This window comes from Anas platyrhynchos, chromosome 1 (genome assembly GCF_047663525.1).
Source record: "Anas platyrhynchos isolate ZD024472 breed Pekin duck chromosome 1, IASCAAS_PekinDuck_T2T, whole genome shotgun sequence".
Taxonomy (NCBI): domain Eukaryota; kingdom Metazoa; phylum Chordata; class Aves; order Anseriformes; family Anatidae; genus Anas; species Anas platyrhynchos.
This window is the reverse complement of record NC_092587.1, coordinates 146,881,642-146,902,926: the sequence shown is the minus strand read 5'-3', so window position 1 is coordinate 146,902,926 and position 21,285 is coordinate 146,881,642. Positions and strand designations below refer to the sequence as shown.

The window sequence follows — 21,285 nt, the reverse complement described above, 5'->3', positions numbered from 1 at the left end:
TGCTGCAGCGAGAGGGGCTTCATTGGCCTCCCCCACAGGGCCTCCAGCCAATGCAGAGGCTGAGGATGTACAGTCTGCAGGCTCTTCTGTAGACTGTACATTGCTTCTTTCTTATTTCTTTTCATGATTTAAGAAAGAAATAAATGGCAATTCTAGAATTTTCTTCCCACACCCAAATGGGTCACCGCACACACTTTGTGGGATGTACTCGAGGCTTGTATGGGACAGAAACGAGAGAATTTTATTCTCAGTCCTGGGTTGCTCAGCTCAGTTGTGGCCCTACAGGAAGGAAACTCCCTGAGTGCAGGGAGAGAGAGAGAAAAGCTGCTCCTTGACAGGGAGGCTCCAGCCCCACCCTCTGACAGCCCTGGCGGCCATTTGGCAGTTCTGCCTTCCCCCCCGCGCCACAAGCTGGCTGAGGCCTTGGCCTGTCCGCAGCACGGCTGCCAGCGATGGTGGGCGGCATCTAGAGCCAAGAGGCCTTTCCTTTTCTTTGTGCTGAAGGAAACGTGCTGTCTGGAGAGGCAGTGCCTCTTTGCTCCAAGTCTTGCGGGGTTGCCTCTCACTTTGAGGGCCCTGTTTTTCGTCAGCATTTGTGAGGGGCTTCTGCATGCCCCCCGCTCACTTGTTGCGGCCAGGGCTTCCCCCCAGGATGTCTGGGCAGGCCCATGCCACTGGGCAGGCTCTGGGTGGGCCTCGTCCCCTGCAGGGGCAGGCGTCTGCCCCTGAGCCCAGAGCCCAGGAGCGGCTCCTGCACTCGCGGCTGCCCCTGCGCGGGCTGCTGCTGCTGCTTCTGGAACCTTCCTGCAGCCTCTGGCAGCTGGCGCCTGCGTGGCGGCCGCACGTTGGGCTTGGCAGCCTGGCATCTGCAGGCCGTGCCAGCCTGCAGCATGGCATTGGCGGCCTTGTTGCCGTCCCCAGGGCACGGCTGAAAGGGGATTTGGGGCATTTGCTTTCCAGGGGCTGGGCACGTTGGGGATGCAATACCCCACCACGTGCACAGGCAGTTCGCACTGAACAAGGTGGGCTTTGCAGCCTCGTCCTGCCCTCGTAGCCTGCTCCTTCCTGCAGCTGCCACCCCACAGCCCGCCTCCTCAAGCAGAAGAAACGCCCCAGCGGTAGCCTGCAAAGTGCAGCTGTGCCAGGGGCCCCTTGCTGCTCTGGCAATATGCACAACAGAAGAGCCCAGCTCCAGCAGAAGGACGGGATGCGTACTGCGTGGCGCTTGTGCGTTGCCTGTGGCCCGAGTGGGCAAGCCAGCATGTAGCCAGAGCCGGTTCTCAAGGCTTTCCCTATTAGTTGGGAACCCCGTGGAGGGTTTTTCCTGAGATGAGGGTGTTGGCTGTGCTCTTCCTAGCCCAGCTCTTCCGTAGGGGGCAAAAAGGAGGGAGCTGGGAAGCTCCCAGACACTGAGGCCATCTCCAGGGCTCTCCGCAGTGACGCCATCTGGCACCTTCCCATGAGCAGTGGCCAAAGCACAAGGGCCCATCTTCTTTGTTGGGGAAGCCCCGCGCTGCATTTCCAGTGCCAGAAATGCTTAAATACTGTTCCTCCTTTCTTGCTTTTCAGCGTGTCTTAGTACCTGGGCTGGGTGCCTCCTTCCTTATTAAAGTGGGGCTGCTCTTGTTTTTTGCTTTGAGCTCCTCCAGGTAAAGAAGCCCACTTTTCAGCTCTCGGAGAACTTTGCCTGTCTTCCCGGAGTCCCACATAAGAAAGAAAGAGACTTTTCCCGTTTCTTTCTCAGGCGAATTTGGCCGCATCGGCAGGAAAAGTGTCCTGACACATGTCCTCCTGACTGTCTTTTCCTTGCCGGGCAGCTGCTTGGTGAGCAACGGCTGTTGCAGCACTTCCTCCCCTTGTGTGCTTGCAGGCTGCAGACAGCACGTCAGGTTCTTGCAGTGCAAAATTCCACTAACCTTGCATTTTCAAAAGGGATTGTGTGGGCATGGCAGTAGCATACCAGGTGAAGTATTTTAAGCAGATAAGGGGAATGTCCCACAGTCGCAAAATGAGGAGGATAGCTAAGAAAAGCAGGAGAAACAGGGCAAAAATCAGTAACAAACAAATAAATAAATAAATAAATCACGGGCCTTCTAGTCACGAGAGATGAAGAAAAAAATAATTTAAAAAAAAAAAAGGAAAAGGGGAAAATAAAGGTTGGTCAAATAAAATTGTACATATATGGTATAGTAGTAAGCATCGCGTGGTTTGTGAACCTGATTCTCCCCCTGTACTCAGCTCTGGTGAGGTCGCGCCATGAATACCCTGTTCAGTTTTGGGGCCCTCACTGCAGGAAGGACGTGGAGGTCCTGGAGCATGTCCAAGGAAGGGGAAAGGAGCAGCCGAAGGGCCCAGGGAGCAAATCATGTGAGGAGTGCTGAGGGAGCTGGAGTTATGTAGCCTAGAGGAAAGGAGGCTTGGGGGAGACCTTATCACTGTGTACAAGGACCTCAGAGAAGGTTGTAGTGCGGTGGGGGTCAGTCCCATCTCCCAAGCAACAGGCGGTAGGAGAAGAGGAAAAAGTGGGGCCGCGGGAGGTTTAGGTGGATTTAGGTTTAGGTTTAGGCAAAAAGTCTTCAACGAAAGGGTTGTGAAGCATTGGAACAGGCTGCCCAGGGAAGTAGTTGAGTGACCATCCCTGGAGGCATTCGAAAGCCGTGTAGATCTGGTGCCGAGGGACACGGTTCAGTGGTAGATTCTATGATTCTGTACTTCTGTACTGGCCCTGGGTGCCAGGTTGGCATGGCCTGCACCACTCTTTCACCTGAGATCAACGGCACAGAGGGGAGCACTGGGGGCAAAAGTCTGCCTGAGCTTTTATTCAGATCAGAAAGCAGCCGCAGCTGAGCTGAGGCTGGGGGCAGGATGTGGTGGGGCATCTGAATTCCTGGGGCGCTGTCCTGTGCCTCGCAGTGATGCTTCCGTGGGCGCTGCAAAGCTTCCTGAGGGCCAGCTGCCAGCTCCAAGCATCCTCCTGGGACTGGCCCAGCCGGGCGCGGCTACTCTCGCTGTCCTGCGATGCATCTGCAGCGGAAAGCCCTGCGCAGCGCGCGAAGTGCCCTCCTGATGCGGGAGGGCCGTGGCTGGCGTGCCGGGGCTTGTGCGAGGTCAAGGATGCCTGTGGGGGACACAGAGGTGTAGGTTAGGGCCTGAGCGGGTGTTGGGCGAGCCTGTCCCCCCCTCCAAGGCCTTTCCCCGGGGAGGGGTGGCCCAGGACCAGCCAGCCCCCCTGCGCGTGGTGCTGCCAACCTTGTGCTTGGTGCTGCTCGCTGCGCTGAACAGGCCCGGCCAACAGATCCTGGGACGGCGCTTGTGTCTGGGATGTTGCTGGCTCATCCGCTGGCATATCTTTGGTGCAGGAGGAGGACTGCGCTTGGCCTCCCTGCTCGATGGCCACCTGCATGGGGAGAGGAACAGCACGGGCAGCTGAGGAAAGGGATGTCAGCCCTTATGCCTGGGACATGTGGAAATGCAGAGCAGCAGGCAGCTCCCGGCATGCACACCCCACGCACTGCTTCTGCCTGGGGCTGCCCTGGATGCTTCGTGTCCACGGCGTGTGCTGTGCTTACCTGGTGCCCAGGAACCAAGGGACTGGCTGCTGCTCCTGCTTTGTCAGCTGCTGCTGGGCGGAAATCTCTGCTGGGCTCCTGGAGAGGCTCTGCAGCCAAAGGAGAAGCCCCTTCTCCACCTTCTTGTGGCGTTGCTGCTGCAGCGAGAGGGGCTTCATTGGCCTCCCCCACATGGCCTCTGGCCAAGGCAGAGGCCGAGGATGTACATTCTGCAGGCTCTGGTGTGGGAGGAGGCACCCTGGGCACTGTGACCCAGGGAGCACTTGCTGCCTTGCTTGGGGCTCCCTGGATGATGGCTACAGAGTGGAGTAGGACTGCAGCCACGATGGTGTCAACTCTTTCATCCAGCTCTTCATCAGAGACACTGCAGGCATGTCGGGCACGTCCCTGGCTCTCCACCATCACGGCAGCGCTGTGCTCACTGGGGCTTGCACAGGCTGATGGCTTCGACTGTTGAGCCCCACGTGTCAGGGGAGGCGCTCTGTGTCCCTCATCTTCCAGAGCAGGGGCTGCTGGAGGACTTGCTGGCCTGCTCTGTGCTGCTGTTGTGTAAGTGAGAGGCGTGCTGTGCCTCTCTTCCCCTGGACCTTCTTCCAGGGGAGCAGCTGATGGGGCAGTGTCCGTGGTTTGCAGCGAGCCAGGAGAGGCGCTTGCTGGGTGTTTTGCTTCTTCTGCTGCCTCCCTGTCCACACTGCTGGCTGCGCTGCCCTCTTGCTGGGGAACGTCCTGTGCGTCTGTGAAGAGGCTGGCGAACCTGGGGTTGATCCAGGAGTTGATGATGACGATCTCCTCTTCATCGCATCCCCCAGGACTGCTCTCTTTCTTGCCCCGGCCTTGGCTTGTCCCCTCGTTGCCTGTCCCCTGCCTGGGTTTGGCGTGTTTCTCTCTCCGTTGATTTTGCTTCTTACCCTGGCCTGGGCTAGCTGCTGCAGGGTCTCTGGTGGAAGCCCTTGCTCCTGCGCATACCTGGGAATCAGGCCCTGGCAGAGCAGTGGTCCGCCTCCTCTCCATGTCTGTCTGGACCCCGGCTGATCTCGTTGCTCTCCCTGTGCTCCCGGTGTGTGCCAGGTCCCCCAGTGCTCCAGCCAAGGCAGATGCTGAGGATGTAGAGTCTGCAGGCTCTGCTGTGGGAGGAGGCACGCTGGGTCCTGTGGCCGAGGGAGCACTTGGTGCCTTGCTCACGGCTCCCTGGCTCATGGCTACAACACGGCGTAGGACTGTGGAAACGATGGTGTCAACTCTTTCATCCAGCTCGTCATCACAGGCACTGGAGGCATGTCGGGCACGTCCCTGGCTCTCAACCATCACCGCAGTGCTGTGCTCACTGGGGCTTGGAGAGGCCGATGGTTTTGACTGTGGAGCCCCACGTGTCAGGGGAGGCGCTCTGTGTCCCTCATCTTCCAGAGCAGGGGCTGCTGGAGGACTTGCTGGCCTGCTCTGTGCTGCTGTTGTGTAAGTGAGAGGCGTGCTGTGCCTCTCTTCCCCTGGACCTTCTTCCAGGGGAGCAGCTGATGGGGCAGTGTCCGTGGTTTGCAGCGAGCCAGGAGAGGCGCTTGCTGGGTGTTTTGCTTCTTCTGCTGCCTCCCTGTCCACACTGCTGGCTGCGCTGCCCTCTTGCTGGGGAACGTCCTGTGCGTCTGTGAAGAGGCTGGCGAACCTGGGGTTGATCCAGGAGTTGATGATGACGATCTCCTCTTCATCGCATCCCCCAGGACTGCTCTCTTTCTTGCCCCGGCCTTGGCTTGTCCCCTCGTTGCCTGTCCCCTGCCTGGGTTTGGCGTGTTTCTCTCCCTGTTGTTTTTTCTTCTTACCCTGGCCTGGGCTAGCTGCTGCAGGGTCTCTGCTGGAAGCCCTTGCTCCTGAGCATACCCGGGAATCAGGCCCTGGCAGAGAAGTCGTCCACGTCCTCTCCAGGTCTGTCTGGACCCCGGCTGAACTTGTTGCTCTCAATTTGCACCCCGTTTGTGCCAGGTCCCCAAGTGCTGCTGATCGTTGGCCGTGTTCCCAGCTTTTTTGCGTCTTCTGCAGCACTTCAGACACGCGGGAGTGTGCTGTGTCCTGCAGTGCCGTGCAAGAGTCTGCAGGGCTGTGTGGGGCAGGGTGCCAGCTCTTCTTTAAATTCTGGGGCCCAGTTGCGGGCTGAGGTGGTGTTCTGTGTCCTTTGCTCGTCGGAGGTCTGCCCACAGGAGGAAGCCTTGCCTCCCTCATGGCTCCCTGGTTCCAGGCAAGGCCATTTCTTATTGCAGTGGAGACAAAGGCCTTTATTCGGTCGTCCATTTCTTCGGCAGGGGATTCAAGGCTGCTTTTGGACGAGTGCCGACTCTTCCAGTTTTGGGCCGCTGCTGTGGTGAGAGGTGGTGTTCTGGGGCCTTTGGTCCTGGGACCTCTGCCTGAGGGAGAAAGCCTTGTCTTGCTGCTGGCTCCCTCGTTGCAGGCTAGAGTGTTTGTTATGACAGTGGACACGAAGGACCGTATTGCATTGCCCACGTCCTCGTCAGGGGCCACAGGGCTGTGTGGGCCACGTTCCCGCCTCTCTGCCCTCACTGCTCTGTCCCTGTTGCCAGAGATGCAGGGAAGAGGTGGCAAAAGCTCTTGCTGGCTGCGGGCCTCTGTTCCCAATGACTTTGCCCTTCCTCCCCCTGAAGAAGCAGAGGCTGCTGCTTGCAGAGGGGGCAGCTTGCAAGTGGCCCTTTCAGATGATGATGCCTCTGCTGCAGGCACTTGCTTGGGTGCTGCTGTCTGAGTCGCTGCCTGCCTTGGCAAAGGCGGCAGGGCTGGCAGCTGGATTCTCTCGGCCTGCCTCACCCCACGGTGAGGCAGTGTCTTGATGTCTTGCGGCTTCTTCTCCATCTGCAAGAGAAGGCAAGGAGAAAGGCCAAGTTACTTGGGCCATTTCTGCCATTCCGCTCAGTGTACCCCCTAGAAGTGCTGCTGTGAGCTGCCCTGCAGCGGCCCCCGGCACGCCCTGGCAGCTGCCCACGCAGAGCCGGGCTCAGCCTGCCAGGGTAATGCCCTGCCTGTCTCCTCCTGCAAGTGCTGCCTGCTTGTCGCAGGCTGCCAGGGCTGCCAACGATGTTCGACCGAACCCTCCTGGGGCTCCCGACTCCGTGTGGCAGCTGCCAGTGTGACGCACGCTCTCTGGGCACGACCGCACCGGCAGCCTGTCCGCATGGAGGGACGGTGGAGGCAGCTCCTGGCTGCGCACAGCCAGGTTGAATTAGGCCACGCTGCTCTTTGTGCCTCTGGGCACAGAACTGCCAGGGCCACGTGGGCTTTGGCTGTCCTGGGGGTGGGCTCTTCATGGAGAAACCCCAGGTTTGGGAACAACTGTGTCCAGGCCGGAGGGGCTCAGGGCCAGCTGGCCGGCTCGCTCCAGCACCGTTCTCCTCATCCTGGTGCTCTCGGTGCCATCCCGTCACGCTGCTGTCCCTGTCTCGCTCCCTGAGCCTCACCTGGCGCCGCTCCTGTACGCTCCGCTGCCCTTCAGCGGGCTGGGAGTCATCCTTATTCTGCTGCTCCATGCTATGCTCCAGGTCCTCTGACCAAGAACTCCAACGGGCACCCAGGGGAGCTGCTGCCTCCTGACAGAGCTGCTCTCCTGAGAGTGAGTGGGCAGCCCGGGGCTCGGGCTTTATAAGGGACACCGTTGCCGTGGGTACCCCTCCGTGTCACAATGGCCTTTGGGTACGCATCACAATGCTCCGGTGGTTGCCATGGGGCCCTCAAGCCCATATTCTGGCAGACACCCCAGGGACACCATCTCACACACCCACAGCAGGATCTGCATTGGCAGGTACCTCTGGCTCCTTCCAGCCAGTGCCCCCGGCTCAGCCCCAGCTCAGTCTTTCTCAGGGGAGTCAGCTTAGCTCCCTAACTGCTCCCAGGTAACTGCGCGTTACCTGCTCTGCCAGGAGATGCTCTGCTCGGTCATCCGCGTAAGCTTCCTGGCTCTTTTGCCTGACTGCCCACACATCAGCAGAGACTGCACTCGAGCTTGGACGCCCATCGGGCCACCCTGGCAGTGCAGCTGGAGCAGGAGCAGGAGCAGGAGCAGGGATTCCTCCCGTGTCCGGGCAGCCAGAGGCCTGTGGCTCTAGGCACTGTGAAGTGCTCCCAGAGAAGGCGGGCGCCAGGGAGCCGGTGGAGCTGGCAGAGAGGTGGCTTGAGGTGGGCTCTGGCAGGGCTGTGAGAGGAAAGCCCTGGGCAGCCGCAGGACGAGTTCCTGCTCCTTGCTTTAAGAGCAAGCTGTGGAGAAGCTTTCAGCAGCAGAGCCACAGCTGTGCCACGCTGCTGTTTAGCCTGCAGCTTCTCTGCCTGCTGAAGCAGGTCCTATGCTTCGGAGTTGTGCCTGAAACAGTGTTGGTAACACAACGGTGTCTTTGCTGGAACAGGTTGCCCAGAGAGGCTGTGGCATCTCCATCCTTGGAGATCTTCAGAAGCACAATCCTCGGAATTGTGCGTAAAGCTAGTCCTTTGGGGAGAAAGGAAAGGAATTGGAAAAATAACCCAAAAACTAGGGAAAAGGATTAAAAAGCACAGGTTAGATATTGTCCAATTGTCTGGCCTGAAAAGCCATTAAAAGGAACTTTGCTCCTTTGGCCACAACACTGGTCTGATGAAAACTCCCGCTTCAAGTTTACATGTAAACAATAAGACTCCTTTTCCGCAGGAGGAATCAAGTTATGCTCCCTCTAACCCTAACATTGCAGCCGAGGCAGCAGGAGCTGCAGCAGCAAGGAAGTATATGTGTAAGTGCATGTGCTTGAGACAAAGTATTGGATCTGCTTGAGACAAAGTATTGCTGTGAAGGGAGTGACTCCTCACTCTAGAGTAACACTTGTAACAGTAACAGTAGAAGTTGTTGTACAGCAGATACAACATGAGAATCCTGTAAGGGGATGGCCTGTCCCGAATGGCAAGGGGTAGTACTGGCTCTGCGGCAATAAATGCAGGAAGGTGTTGCCCCTTGGCTGGAAGGGAGCTTGCACCCTGGGGGCAATAATTCCACATGTACCTATTACTGAAGACCCACAACGCCAAAGCCCCCCTGAGACCGCACGCAGAATTACGAGGACTCCACATAATCCTCTAGGAAACCGAACCAGGGAATTTCACTCACTGGAGAACTAGAAAATAACACTCTGCACGCAGTCCAGGCACTACGAGAGGAGCTAAGAAGCTTCTCAGAAACAGTACTTGTGTTGGGTCTGTCTGAGCTGGAGTCACCTTTTCCCTGCAGCAGCCCACACAGTGCTGTGCTCTGCACTCGCAGCTGGAGCAGCACTGATATCGCTCAGGTGTTGTGTCTGTTGCTGCGTCGTGCTGGCATGGCATCAGGACTCCTTCCAAGCCCCCAAGAGCCAGCAGGCTGGGGGTGGGCAAGTGATGGGGAGGGGGCATTGCCAGGGCAGCTGACCTAAACCAACCAAAGGGATATTCCATAACACCTGATGTCACACTCAGCAATAAAAAGGGGGGCTCTCCTGGGGGAGGGGGCTGTTCCTCCTGAACAACCACTACGCGTTTTGAGGCCCTGCTTCCCAGGACGTGGCCGAACATCGCTCCTTGATGGGAAGTAGAGAATATTTTTTTTCCCTCTCTCTGTGCTTCCGCACTGACTTATTGTTTCTCTTGTTTCTTTTTTTCCTCCCCATTCCCTTTCCCTTTAATTAAACCTTTCTCATCTCAAACCTCGAGTCCTCTGTGTTGTATTTTCTCCCCCTGCCTCTTTGAGGAGAGGGGGAATGAGAGAGCGGTTGTGGTGGAGCTCAGCTGCCCACCTGAGTCAAACCACAACAGGCCAACAGGGCTGCGGGTATTGGCTGTGTTCCCTGTTCGCTGCAAAGTGCCTGTGCACGTGGTGGGAGATTGCATCCCCAGCTTTCTCAGGCCCTGGAAGCAAATCCCCCAAAAGCAGAGCAGTGGCATCACGAGCGGAGCTCCGTAGGCAACCGCGACTGTCTGAAAGGCAGGCATCAAGAATGCGGACATGTCAGAGGAGGAGCAGCAAGATGCTGTTGATTGCGCCACTCAGACCTTGGCGAAGCACATCGAGAAGGGCATTGCTGTGCACATCAGGAAGGAATTTGACAAGAAATAGAATCCCACTTGGCACTGCAACACAGTGCGGCTCCTGCACTCGCGGCTGCCCCTGCGCGGGCTGCTGCCGCTGCTTCTGGAACCTTCCTGCAGCCTCTGGCAGCTGGCGCCTGCATGGCGGCCGCACGTTGGGCTTGGCAGCCTGGCATCTGCAGGCCGTGCCAGCCTGCAGCATGGCATTGGCGGCCTTGCTGCTGGCTCCCTCGTTGCAGGCTAGAGCGTTTGTTATGACAGTGGACACGAAGGACCGTATTGCATTGCCCACGTCCTCGTCAGGGGCCACAGGGCTGTGTGGGCCACGTTCCCGCCTCTCTGCCCTCACTGCCCTGTCCCTCTTGCCAGAGATGCAGGGAAGAGGTGGCAAAAGCTCTTGCTGGCTGCGGGCCTCTGTTCCCAATGACTTTGCCCTTCCTCCCCCTGAAGAAGCAGAGGCTGCTGCTTGCAGAGGGGGCAGCTTGCAAGTGGCCCTTTCAGATGATGATGCCTCTGCTGCAGGCACTTGCTTGGGTGCTGCTGTCTGAGTCGCTGCCTGCCTTGGCAAAGGCGGCAGGGCTGGCAGCTGGATTCTCTCGGCCTGCCTCACCCCACGGTGAGGCAGTGTCTTGATGTCTTGCAGCTTCTTCTCCATCTGCAAGAGAAGCGAGAAGAAAGGCCAAGTTACTTGGGCCATTTCTGCCATTCCGCTCAGTGTACCCCCTAGAAGTGCTGCTGTGAGCTGCCCTGCAGCGGCCCCCGGCACGCCCTGGCAGCTGCCCACGCAGAGCCGGGCTCAGCCTGCCAGGGTAATGCCCTGCCTGTCTCCTCCTGCAAGTGCTGCCTGCTTGTCGCAGGCTGCCAGGGCTGCCAACGATGTTCGACCGAACCCTCCTGGGGCTCCCGACTCTGTGTGGCAGGAAGATTCCCTGCTCCTTGCTTTAAGAGCATGCTGTGGAGAAGCTTTCAGCGGCAGAGCCACAGCTGTGCCACGCTGCTGTTTAGCCTGCAGCTTCTCTGGCTGCTGAAGCAGGTCCTATGCTTCAGAGTTGTGGCTGAGACAGTGTTGGTAACACAACGGTGTCTTTGCTGGAACAGGTCACACCAGGAACCAAGGGAGTGGCTGCTGCTCCTGCTTCGTCAGCTGCTCCTGGGAGGAGATCTGTGCTGGCCTCCCTGAGATGCTCTGCATCTCACTTCTCCACCTTCTTCTTGTGGCGCTGCTGCTGCAGCGAGAGGGGCTTCATTGGCCTCCCCCACAGGGCCTCCAGCCAATGCAGAGGCTGAGGATGTACAGTCTGCAGGCTCTTCTGTAGACTGTACATTGCTTCTTTCTTATTTCTTTTCATGATTTAAGAAAGAAATAAATGGCAATTCTAGAATTTTCTTCCCACACCCAAATGGGTCACCGCACACACTTTGTGGGATGTACTCGAGGCTTGTATGGGACAGAAACGAGAGAATTTTATTCTCAGTCCTGGGTTGCTCAGCTCAGTTGTGGCCCTACAGGAAGGAAACTCCCTGAGTGCAGGGAGAGAGAGAGAAAAGCTGCTCCTTGACAGGGAGGCTCCAGCCCCACCCTCTGACAGCCCTGGCGGCCATTTGGCAGTTCTGCCTTCCCCCCAGCGCCACAAGCTGGCTGAGGCCTTGGCCTGTCCGCAGCACGGCTGCCAGCGATGGTGGGCGGCATCTAGAGCCAAGAGGCCTTTCCTTTTCTTTGTGCTGAAGGAAACATGCTGTCTGGAGAGGCAGTGCCTCTTTGCTCCAAGTCTTGCGGGGTTGCCTCTCACTTTGAGGGCCTTGTTTTTCGTCAGCATTTGTGAGGGGCTTCTGCATGCCCCCTGCTCACTTGTTGCGGCCAGGGCTTCCCCCCAGGATGTCTGGGCAGGCCCATGCCACTGGGCAGGCTCTGGGTGGGCCTCGTCCCCTGCAGGGGCAGGCGTCTGCCCCTGAGCCCAGAGCCCAGGAGCGGCTCCTGCACTCGCGGCTGCCCCTGCGCGGGCTGCTGCCGCTGCTTCTGGAACCTTCCTGCAGCCTCTGGCAGCTGGCGCCTGCGTGGCGGCCGCACGTTGGGCTTGGCAGCCTGGCATCTGCAGGCCGTGCCAGCCTGCAGCATGGCATTGGCGGCCTTGTTGCCGTCCCCAGGGCACGGCTGAAAGGGGATTTGGGGCATTTGCTTTCCAGGGGCTGGGCACGTTGGGGATGCAATACCCCACCACGTGCACAGGCAGTTCGCACTGAACAAGGTGGGCTTTGCAGCCTCGTCCTGCCCTCGTAGCCTGCTCCTTCCTGCAGCTGCCACCCCACAGCCCGCCTCCTCAAGCAGAAGAAACGCCCCAGCGGTAGCCTGCAAAGTGCAGCTGTGCCAGGGGCTCCTTGCTGCTCTGGCAATATGCACAACAGAAGAGCCCAGCTCCAGCAGAAGGACGGGATGCGTACTGCCTGGCGCTTGTGCGTTGCCTGTGGCCCGAGTGGGCAAGCCAGCATGTAGCCAGAGCCGGTTCTCAAGGCTTTCCCTATTAGTTGGGAACCCCGTGGAGGGTTTTTCCTGAGATGAGGGTGTTGGCTGTGCTCTTCCTAGCCCAGCTCTTCCGTAGGGGGCAAAAAGGAGGGAGCTGGGAAGCTCCCAGACACTGAGGCCATCTCCAGGGCTCTCCGCAGTGACGCCATCTGGCACCTTCCCATGAGCAGTGGCCAAAGCACAAGGGCCCATCTTCTTTGTTGGGGAAGCCCCGCGCTGCATTTCCAGTGCCAGAAATGCTTAAATACTGTTCCTCCTTTCTTGCTTTTCAGCGTGTCTTAGTACCTGGGCTGGGTGCCTCCTTCCTTATTAAAGTGGGGCTGCTCTTGTTTTTTGCTTTGAGCTCCTCCAGGTAAAGAAGCCCACTTTTCAGCTCTCGGAGAACTTTGCCTGTCTTCCCGGAGTCCCACATAAGAAAGAAAGAGACTTTTCCCGTTTCTTTCTCAGGCGAATTTGGCCGCATCGGCAGGAAAAGTGTCCTGACACATGTCCTCCTGACTGTCTTTTCCTTGCCGGGCAGCTGCTTGGTGAGCAACGGCTGTTGCAGCACTTCCTCCCCTTGTGTGCTTGCAGGCTGCAGACAGCACGTCAGGTTCTTGCAGTGCAAAATTCCACTAACCTTGCATTTTCAAAAGGGATTGTGCGGGCATGGCAGTAGCATACCAGGTGAAGTATTTTAAGCAGATAAGGGGAATGTCCCACAGTCGCAAAATGAGGAGGATAGCTAAGAAAAGCAGGAGAAACAGGGCAAAAATCAGTAACAAACAAATAAATAAATAAATAAATCACGGGCCTTCTAGTCACGAGAGATGAAGAAAAAAATAATTAAAAAAAAAAAAAGGAAAAGGGGAAAATAAAGGTTGGTCAAATAAAATTGTACATATATGGTATAGTAGTAAGCATCGCGTGGTTTGTGAACCTGATTCTCCCCCTGTACTCAGCTCTGGTGAGGTCGCGCCATGAATACCCTGTTCAGTTTTGGGGCCCTCACTGCAGGAAGGACATGGAGGTCCTGGAGCATGTCCAAGGAAGGGGAAAGGAGCAGCCGAAGGGCCCAGGGAGCAAGTCATGTGAGGAGTGCTGAGGGAGCTGGAGTTATGTAGCCTAGAGGAAAGGAGGCTTGGGGGAGACCTTATCACTGTGTACAAGGACCTCAGAGAAGGTTGTAGTGCGGTGGGGGTCAGTCCCATCTCCCAAGCAACAGGTGGTAGGAGAAGAGGAAAAAGTGGGGCCGCGGGAGGTTTAGGTGGATTTAGGTTTAGGTTTAGGCAAAAAGTCTTCAACGAAAGGGTTGTGAAGCATTGGAACAGGCTGCCCAGGGAAGTAGTTGAGTGACCATCCCTGGAGGCATTCGAAAGCCGTGTAGATCTGGTGCCGAGGGACACGGTTCAGTGGTAGATTCTATGATTCTGTACTTCTGTACTGGCCCTGGGTGCCAGGTTGGCATGGCCTGCACCACTCTTTCACCTGAGATCAACGGCACAGAGAGGAGCACTGGGGGCAAAAGTCTGCCTGAGCTTTTATTCAGATCAGAAAGCAGCCGCAGCTGAGCTGAGGCTGGGGGCAGGATGTGGTGGGGCATCTGAATTCCTGGGGCGCTGTCCTGTGCCTCGCAGTGATGCTTCCGTGGGCGCTGCAAAGCTTCCTGAGGGCCAGCTGCCAGCTCCAAGCATCCTCCTGGGACTGGCCCAGCCGGGCGCGGCTACTCTCGCTGTCCTGCGATGCATCTGCAGCGGAAAGCCCTGCGCAGCGCGCGAAGTGCCCTCCTGATGCGGGAGGGCCGTGGCTGGCGTGCCGGGGCTTGTGCGAGGTCAAGGATGCCTGTGGGGGACACAGAGGTGTAGGTTAGGGCCTGAGCGGGTGTTGGGCGAGCCTGTCCCCCCCTCCAAGGCCTTTCCCCGGGGAGGGGTGGCCCAGGACCAGCCAGCCCCCCTGCGCGTGGTGCTGCCAACCTTGTGCTTGGTGCTGCTCGCTGCGCTGAACAGGCCCGGCCAACAGATCCTGGGACGGCGCTTGTGTCTGGGATGTTGCTGGCTCATCCGCTGGCATATCTTTGGTGCAGGAGGAGGACTGCGCTTGGCCTCCCTGCTCGATGGCCACCTGCATGGGGAGAGGAACAGCACGGGCAGCTGAGGAAAGGGATGTCAGCCCTTATGCCTGGGACATGTGGAAATGCAGAGCAGCAGGCAGCTCCCGGCATGCACACCCCACGCACTGCTTCTGCCTGGGGCTGCCCTGGATGCTTCGTGTCCACGGCGTGTGCTGTGCTTACCTGGTGCCCAGGAACCAAGGGACTGGCTGCTGCTCCTGCTTTGTCAGCTGCTGCTGGGCGGAAATCTCTGCTGGGCTCCTGGAGAGGCTCTGCAGCCAAAGGAGAAGCCCCTTCTCCACCTTCTTGTGGCGTTGCTGCTGCAGCGAGAGGGGCTTCATTGGCCTCCCCCACATGGCCTCTGGCCAAGGCAGAGGCCGAGGATGTACATTCTGCAGGCTCTGGTGTGGGAGGAGGCACCCTGGGCACTGTGACCCAGGGAGCACTTGCTGCCTTGCTTGGGGCTCCCTGGATGATGGCTACAGAGTGGAGTAGGACTGCAGCCACGATGGTGTCAACTCTTTCATCCAGCTCTTCATCAGAGACACTGCAGGCATGTCGGGCACGTCCCTGGCTCTCCACCATCACGGCAGCGCTGTGCTCACTGGGGCTTGCACAGGCTGATGGCTTCGACTGTTGAGCCCCACGTGTCAGGGGAGGCGCTCTGTGTCCCTCATCTTCCAGAGCAGGGGCTGCTGGAGGACTTGCTGGCCTGCTCTGTGCTGCTGTTGTGTAAGTGAGAGGCGTGCTGTGCCTCTCTTCCCCTGGACCTTCTTCCAGGGGAGCAGCTGATGGGGCAGTGTCCGTGGTTTGCAGCGAGCCAGGAGAGGCGCTTGCTGGGTGTTTTGCTTCTTCTGCTGCCTCCCTGTCCACACTGCTGGCTGCGCTGCCCTCTTGCTGGGGAACGTCCTGTGCGTCTGTGAAGAGGCTGGCGAACCTGGGGTTGATCCAGGAGTTGATGATGACGATCTCCTCTTCATCGCATCCCCCAGGACTGCTCTCTTTCTTGCCCCGGCCTTGGCTTGTCCCCTCGTTGCCTGTCCCCTGCCTGGGTTTGGCGTGTTTCTCTCTCCGTTGATTTTGCTTCTTACCCTGGCCTGGGCTAGCTGCTGCAGGGTCTCTGGTGGAAGCCCTTGCTCCTGCGCATACCTGGGAATCAGGCCCTGGCAGAGCAGTGGTCCGCCTCCTCTCCATGTCTGTCTGGACCCCGGCTGATCTCGTTGCTCTCCCTGTGCTCCCGGTGTGTGCCAGGTCCCCCAGTGCTCCAGCCAAGGCAGATGCTGAGGATGTAGAGTCTGCAGGCTCTGCTGTGGGAGGAGGCACGCTGGGTCCTGTGGCCGAGGGAGCACTTGGTGCCTTGCTCACGGCTCCCTGGCTCATGGCTACAACACGGCGTAGGACTGTGGAAACGATGGTGTCAACTCTTTCATCCAGCTCGTCATCACAGGCACTGGAGGCATGTCGGGCACGTCCCTGGCTCTCAACCATCACCGCAGTGCTGTGCTCACTGGGGCTTGGAGAGGCCGATGGTTTTGACTGTGGAGCCCCACGTGTCAGGGGAGGCGCTCTGTGTCCCTCATCTTCCAGAGCAGGGGCTGCTGGAGGACTTGCTGGCCTGCTCTGTGCTGCTGTTGTGTAAGTGAGAGGCGTGCTGTGCCTCTCTTCCCCTGGACCTTCTTCCAGGGGAGCAGCTGATGGGGCAGTGTCCGTGGTTTGCAGCGAGCCAGGAGAGGCGCTTGCTGGGTGTTTTGCTTCTTCTGCTGCCTCCCTGTCCACACTGCTGGCTGCGCTGCCCTCTTGCTGGGGAACGTCCTGTGCGTCTGTGAAGAGGCTGGCGAACCTGGGGTTGATCCAGGAGTTGATGATGACGATCTCCTCTTCATCGCATCCCCCAGGACTGCTCTCTTTCTTGCCCCGGCCTTGGCTTGTCCCCTCGTTGCCTGTCCCCTGCCTGGGTTTGGCGTGTTTCTCTCCCTGTTGTTTTTTCTTCTTACCCTGGCCTGGGCTAGCTGCTGCAGGGTCTCTGCTGGAAGCCCTTGCTCCTGAGCATACCCGGGAATCAGGCCCTGGCAGAGAAGTCGTCCACGTCCTCTCCAGGTCTGTCTGGACCCCGGCTGAACTTGTTGCTCTCAATTTGCACCCCGTTTGTGCCAGGTCCCCAAGTGCTGCTGATCGTTGGCCGTGTTCCCAGCTTTTTTGCGTCTTCTGCAGCACTTCAGACACGCGGGAGTGTGCTGTGTCCTGCAGTGCCGTGCAAGAGTCTGCAGGGCTGTGTGGGGCAGGGTGCCAGCTCTTCTTTAAATTCTGGGGCCCAGTTGCGGGCTGAGGTGGTGTTCTGTGTCCTTTGCTCGTCGGAGGTCTGCCCACAGGAGGAAGCCTTGCCTCCCTCATGGCTCCCTGGTTCCAGGCAAGGCCATTTCTTATTGCAGTGGAGACAAAGGCCTTTATTCGGTCGTCCATTTCTTCGGCAGGGGATTCAAGGCTGCTTTTGGACGAGTGCCGACTCTTCCAGTTTTGGGCCGCTGCTGTGGTGAGAGGTGGTGTTCTGGGGCCTTTGGTCCTGGGACCTCTGCCTGAGGGAGAAAGCCTTGTCTTGCTGCTGGCTCCCTCGTTGCAGGCTAGAGTGTTTGTTATGACAGTGGACACGAAGGACCGTATTGCATTGCCCACGTCCTCGTCAGGGGCCACAGGGCTGTGTGGGCCATGTTCCCGCCTCTCTGCCCTCACTGCCCTGTCCCTGTTGCCAGAGATGCAGGGAAGAGGTGGCAAAAGCTCTTGCTGGCTGCGGGCCTCTGTTCCCAATGACTTTGCCCTTCCTCCCCCTGAAGAAGCAGAGGCTGCTGCTTGCAGAGGGGGCAGCTTGCAAGTGGCCCTTTCAGATGATGATGCCTCTGCTGCAGGCACTTGCTTGGGTGCTGCTGCCTGAGTCGCTGCCTGCCTTGGCAAAGGCGGCAGGGCTGGCAGCTGGATTCTCTCGGCCTGCCTCACCCCACGGTGAGGCAGCGTCTTGATGTCTTGCGGCTTCTTCTCCATCTGCAAGAGAAGGCAAGGAGAAAGGCCAAGTTACTTGGGCCATTTCTGCCATTCCGCTCAGTGTACCCCCTAGAAGTGCTGCTGTGAGCTGCCCTGCAGCGGCCCCCGGCACGCCCTGGCAGCTGCCCACGCAGAGCCGGGCTCAGCCTGCCAGGGTAATGCCCTGCCTGTCTCCTCCTGCAAGTGCTGCCTGCTTGTCGCAGGCTGCCAGGGCTGCCAACGATGTTCGACCGAACCCTCCTGGGGCTCCCGACTCCGTGTGGCAGCTGCCAGTGTGACGCACGCTCTCTGGGCACGACCGCACCGGCAGCCTGTCCGCATGGAGGGACGGTGGAGGCAGCTCCTGGCTGCGCACAGCCAGGTTGAATTAGGCCACGCTGCTCTTTGTGCCTCTGGGCACAGAACTGCCAGGGCCACGTGGGCTTTGGCTGTCCTGGGGGTGGGCTCTTCATGGAGAAACCCCAGGTTTGGGAACAACTGTGTCCAGGCCGGAGGGGCTCAGGGCCAGCTGGCCGGCTCGCTCCAGCACCGTTCTCCTCATCCTGGTGCTCTCGGTGCCATCCCGTCACGCTGCTGTCCCTGTCTCGCTCCCTGAGCCTCACCTGGCGCCGCTCCTGTACGCTCCGCTGCCCTTCAGCGGGCTGGGAGTCATCCTTATTCTGCTGCTCCATGCTATGCTCCAGGTCCTCTGACCAAGAACTCCAACGGGCACCCAGGGGAGCTGCTGCCTCCTGACAGAGCTGCTCTCCTGAGAGTGAGTGGGCAGCCCGGGGCTCGGGCTTTATAAGGGACACCGTTGCCGTGGGTACCCCTCCGTGTCACAATGGCCTTTGGGTACGCATCACAATGCTCCGGTGGTTGCCATGGGGCCCTCAAGCCCATATTCTGGCAGACACCCCAGGGACACCATCTCACACACCCACAGCAGGATCTGCATTGGCAGGTACCTCTGGCTCCTTCCAGCCAGTGCCCCCGGCTCAGCCCCAGCTCAGTCTTTCTCAGGGGAGTCAGCTTAGCTCCCTAACTGCTCCCAGGTAACTGCGCGTTACCTGCTCTGCCAGGAGATGCTCTGCTCGGTCATCCGCGTAAGCTTCCTGGCTCTTTTGCCTGACTGCCCACACATCAGCAGAGACTGCACTCGAGCTTGGACGCCCATCGGGCCACCCTGGCAGTGCAGCTGGAGCAGGAGCAGGAGCAGGAGCAGGGATTCCTCCCGTGTCCGGGCAGCCAGAGGCCTGTGGCTCTAGGCACTGTGAAGTGCTCCCAGAGAAGGCGGGCGCCAGGGAGCCGGTGGAGCTGGCAGAGAGGTGGCTTGAGGTGGGCTCTGGCAGGGCTGTGAGAGGAAAGCCCTGGGCAGCCGCAGGACGAGTTCCTGCTCCTTGCTTTAAGAGCAAGCTGTGGAGAAGCTTTCAGCAGCAGAGCCACAGCTGTGCCACGCTGCTGTTTAGCCTGCAGCTTCTCTGCCTGCTGAAGCAGGTCCTATGCTTCGGAGTTGTGCCTGAAACAGTGTTGGTAACACAACGGTGTCTTTGCTGGAACAGGTTGCCCAGAGAGGCTGTGGCATCTCCATCCTTGGAGATCTTCAGAAGCACAATCCTCGGAATTGTGCGTAAAGCTAGTCCTTTGGGGAGAAAGGAAAGGAATTGGAAAAATAACCCAAAAACTAGGGAAAAGGATTAAAAAGCACAGGTTAGATATTGTCCAATTGTCTGGCCTGAAAAGCCATTAAAAGGAACTTTGCTCCTTTGGCCACAACACTGGTCTGATGAAAACTCCCGCTTCAAGTTTACATGTAAACAATAAGACTCCTTTTCCGCAGGAGGAATCAAGTTATGCTCCCTCTAACCCTAACATTGCAGCCGAGGCAGCAGGAGCTGCAGCAGCAAGGAAGTATATGTGGAAGTGCATGTGCTTGAGACAAAGTATTGGATCTGCTTGAGACAAAGTATTGCTGTGAAGGGAGTGACTCCTCACTCTAGAGTAACACTTGTAACAGTAACAGTAGAAGTTGTTGTACAGCAGATACAACATGAGAATCCTGTAAGGGGATGGCCTGTCCCGAATGGCAAGGGGTAGTACTGGCTCTGCGGCAATAAATGCAGGAAGGTGTTGCCCCTTGGCTGGAAGGGAGCTTGCACCCTGGGGGCAATAATTCCACATGTACCTATTACTGAAGACCCACAACGCCAAAGCCCCCCTGAGACCGCACGCAGAATTACGAGGACTCCACATAATCCTCTAGGAAACCGAACCAGGGAATTTCACTCACTGGAGAACTAGAAAATAACACTCTGCACGCAGTCCAGGCACTACGAGAGGAGCTAAGAAGCTTCTCAGAAACAGTACTTGTGTTGGGTCTGTCTGAGCTGGAGTCACCTTTTCCCTGCAGCAGCCCACACAGTGCTGTGCTCTGCACTCGCAGCTGGAGCAGCACTGATATCGCTCAGGTGTTGTGTCTGTTGCTGCGTCGTGCTGGCATGGCATCAGGACTCCTTCCAAGCCCCCAAGAGCCAGCAGGCTGGGGGTGGGCAAGTGATGGGGAGGGGGCATTGCCAGGGCAGCTGACCTAAACCAACCAAAGGGATATTCCATAACACCTGATGTCACACTCAGCAATAAAAAGGGGGGCTCTCCTGGGGGAGGGGGCTGTTCCTCCTGAACAACCACTACGCGTTTTGAGGCCCTGCTTCCCAGGACGTGGCCGAACATCGCTCCTTGATGGGAAGTAGAGAATATTTTTTTTCCCTCTCTCTGTGCTTCCGCACTGACTTACTGTTTCTCTTGTTTCTTTTTTTCCTCCCCATTCCCTTTCCCTTTAATTAAACCTTTCTCATCTCAAACCTCGAGTCCTCTGTGTTGTATTTTCTCCCCCTGCCTCTTTGAGGAGAGGGGGAGTGAGAGAGCGGTTGTGGTGGAGCTCAGCTGCCCACCTGAGTCAAACCACAACAGGCCAACAGGGCTGCGGGTATTGGCTGTGTTCCCTGTTCGCTGCAAAGTGCCTGTGCACGTGGTGGGAGATTGCATCCCCAGCTTTCTCAGGCCCTGGAAGCAAATCCCCCAAAAGCAGAGCAGTGGCATCACGAGCGGAGCCCCAGAGGCAACCGCGACTGTCTGAAAGGCAGGCATCAAGAATGCGGACATGTCAGAGGAGGAGCAGCAAGATGCTGTTGATTGCGCCACTCAGACCTTGGCGAAGCACATCGAGAAGGGCATTGCTGTGCACATCGGGAAGGAATTTGACAAGAAATAGAATCCCACTTGGCACTGCAACACAGTGCGGCTCCTGCACTCGCGGCTGCCCCTGCGCGGGCTGCTGCCGCTGCTTCTGGAACCTTCCTGCAGCCTCTGGCAGCTGGCGCCTGCGTGGCGGCCGCACGTTGGGCTTGGCAGCCTGGCATCTGCAGGCCGTGCCAGCCTGCAGCATGGCATTGGCGGCCTTGCTGCTGGCTCCCTCGTTGCAGGCTAGAGCGTTTGTTATGACAGTGGACACGAAGGACCGTATTGCATTGCCCACGTCCTCGTCAGGGGCCACAGGGCTGTGTGGGCCACGTTCCCGCCTCTCTGCCCTCACTGCCCTGTCCCTGTTGCCAGAGATGCAGGGAAGAGGTGGCAAAAGCTCTTGCTGGCTGCGGGCCTCTGTTCCCAATGACTTTGCCCTTCCTCCCCCTGAAGAAGCAGAGGCTGCTGCTTGCAGAGGGGGCAGCTTGCAAGTGGCCCTTTCAGATGATGATGCCTCTGCTGCAGGCACTTGCTTGGGTGCTGCTGCCTGAGTCGCTGCCTGCCTTGGCAAAGGCGGCAGGGCTGGCAGCTGGATTCTCTCGGCCTGCCTCACCCCACGGTGAGGCAGCGTCTTGATGTCTTGCGGCTTCTTCTCCATCTGCAAGAGAAGGCAAGGAGAAAGGCCAAGTTACTTGGGCCATTTCTGCCATTCCGCTCAGTGTACCCCCTAGAAGTGCTGCTGTGAGCTGCCCTGCAGCGGCCCCCGGCACGCCCTGGCAGCT

At 58.3% G+C, this 21,285-nt stretch overlaps 2 protein-coding genes and 1 long non-coding RNA gene across 3 annotated transcripts in view; 1 reads left to right on the top strand and 2 right to left on the bottom strand.

Moving 5' to 3' along the window:
* The window catches only part of LOC140000937 (uncharacterized), a 32,737-nt gene that overhangs the window by 5,078 nt on the left and 6,374 nt on the right, over positions 1-21,285 (top strand). The window contains exons 2-3 of the long non-coding RNA XR_011806131.1: positions 5,756-5,926; positions 16,621-16,791. This is a non-coding gene — a long non-coding RNA (uncharacterized lncRNA). The remainder of the gene's footprint in view (positions 1-5,755; positions 5,927-16,620; positions 16,792-21,285) is intronic.
* On the bottom strand, positions 803-9,270 carry LOC113840736 (uncharacterized). Its single transcript, XM_027447480.3, has 4 exons — positions 7,022-9,270; positions 3,570-6,419; positions 3,250-3,397; positions 803-3,118 (listed from the first exon to the last, which is right to left on the bottom strand). Exons 1-4 carry the CDS (start codon positions 7,088-7,090, stop codon positions 3,000-3,002), a joined length of 3,186 nt encoding a protein of 1,061 aa, XP_027303281.3. The 5' UTR covers positions 7,091-9,270; the 3' UTR covers positions 803-2,999.
* LOC113844713 (uncharacterized) lies at positions 11,623-20,428 on the bottom strand. The gene is made up of 4 exons (XM_072032027.1): positions 17,887-20,428; positions 14,435-17,284; positions 14,115-14,262; positions 11,623-13,983 (listed from the first exon to the last, which is right to left on the bottom strand). The coding sequence occupies exons 1-4, from the start codon at positions 17,953-17,955 to the stop codon at positions 13,865-13,867; spliced, it is 3,186 nt and encodes a 1,061-aa protein (XP_071888128.1). The 5' UTR covers positions 17,956-20,428; the 3' UTR covers positions 11,623-13,864.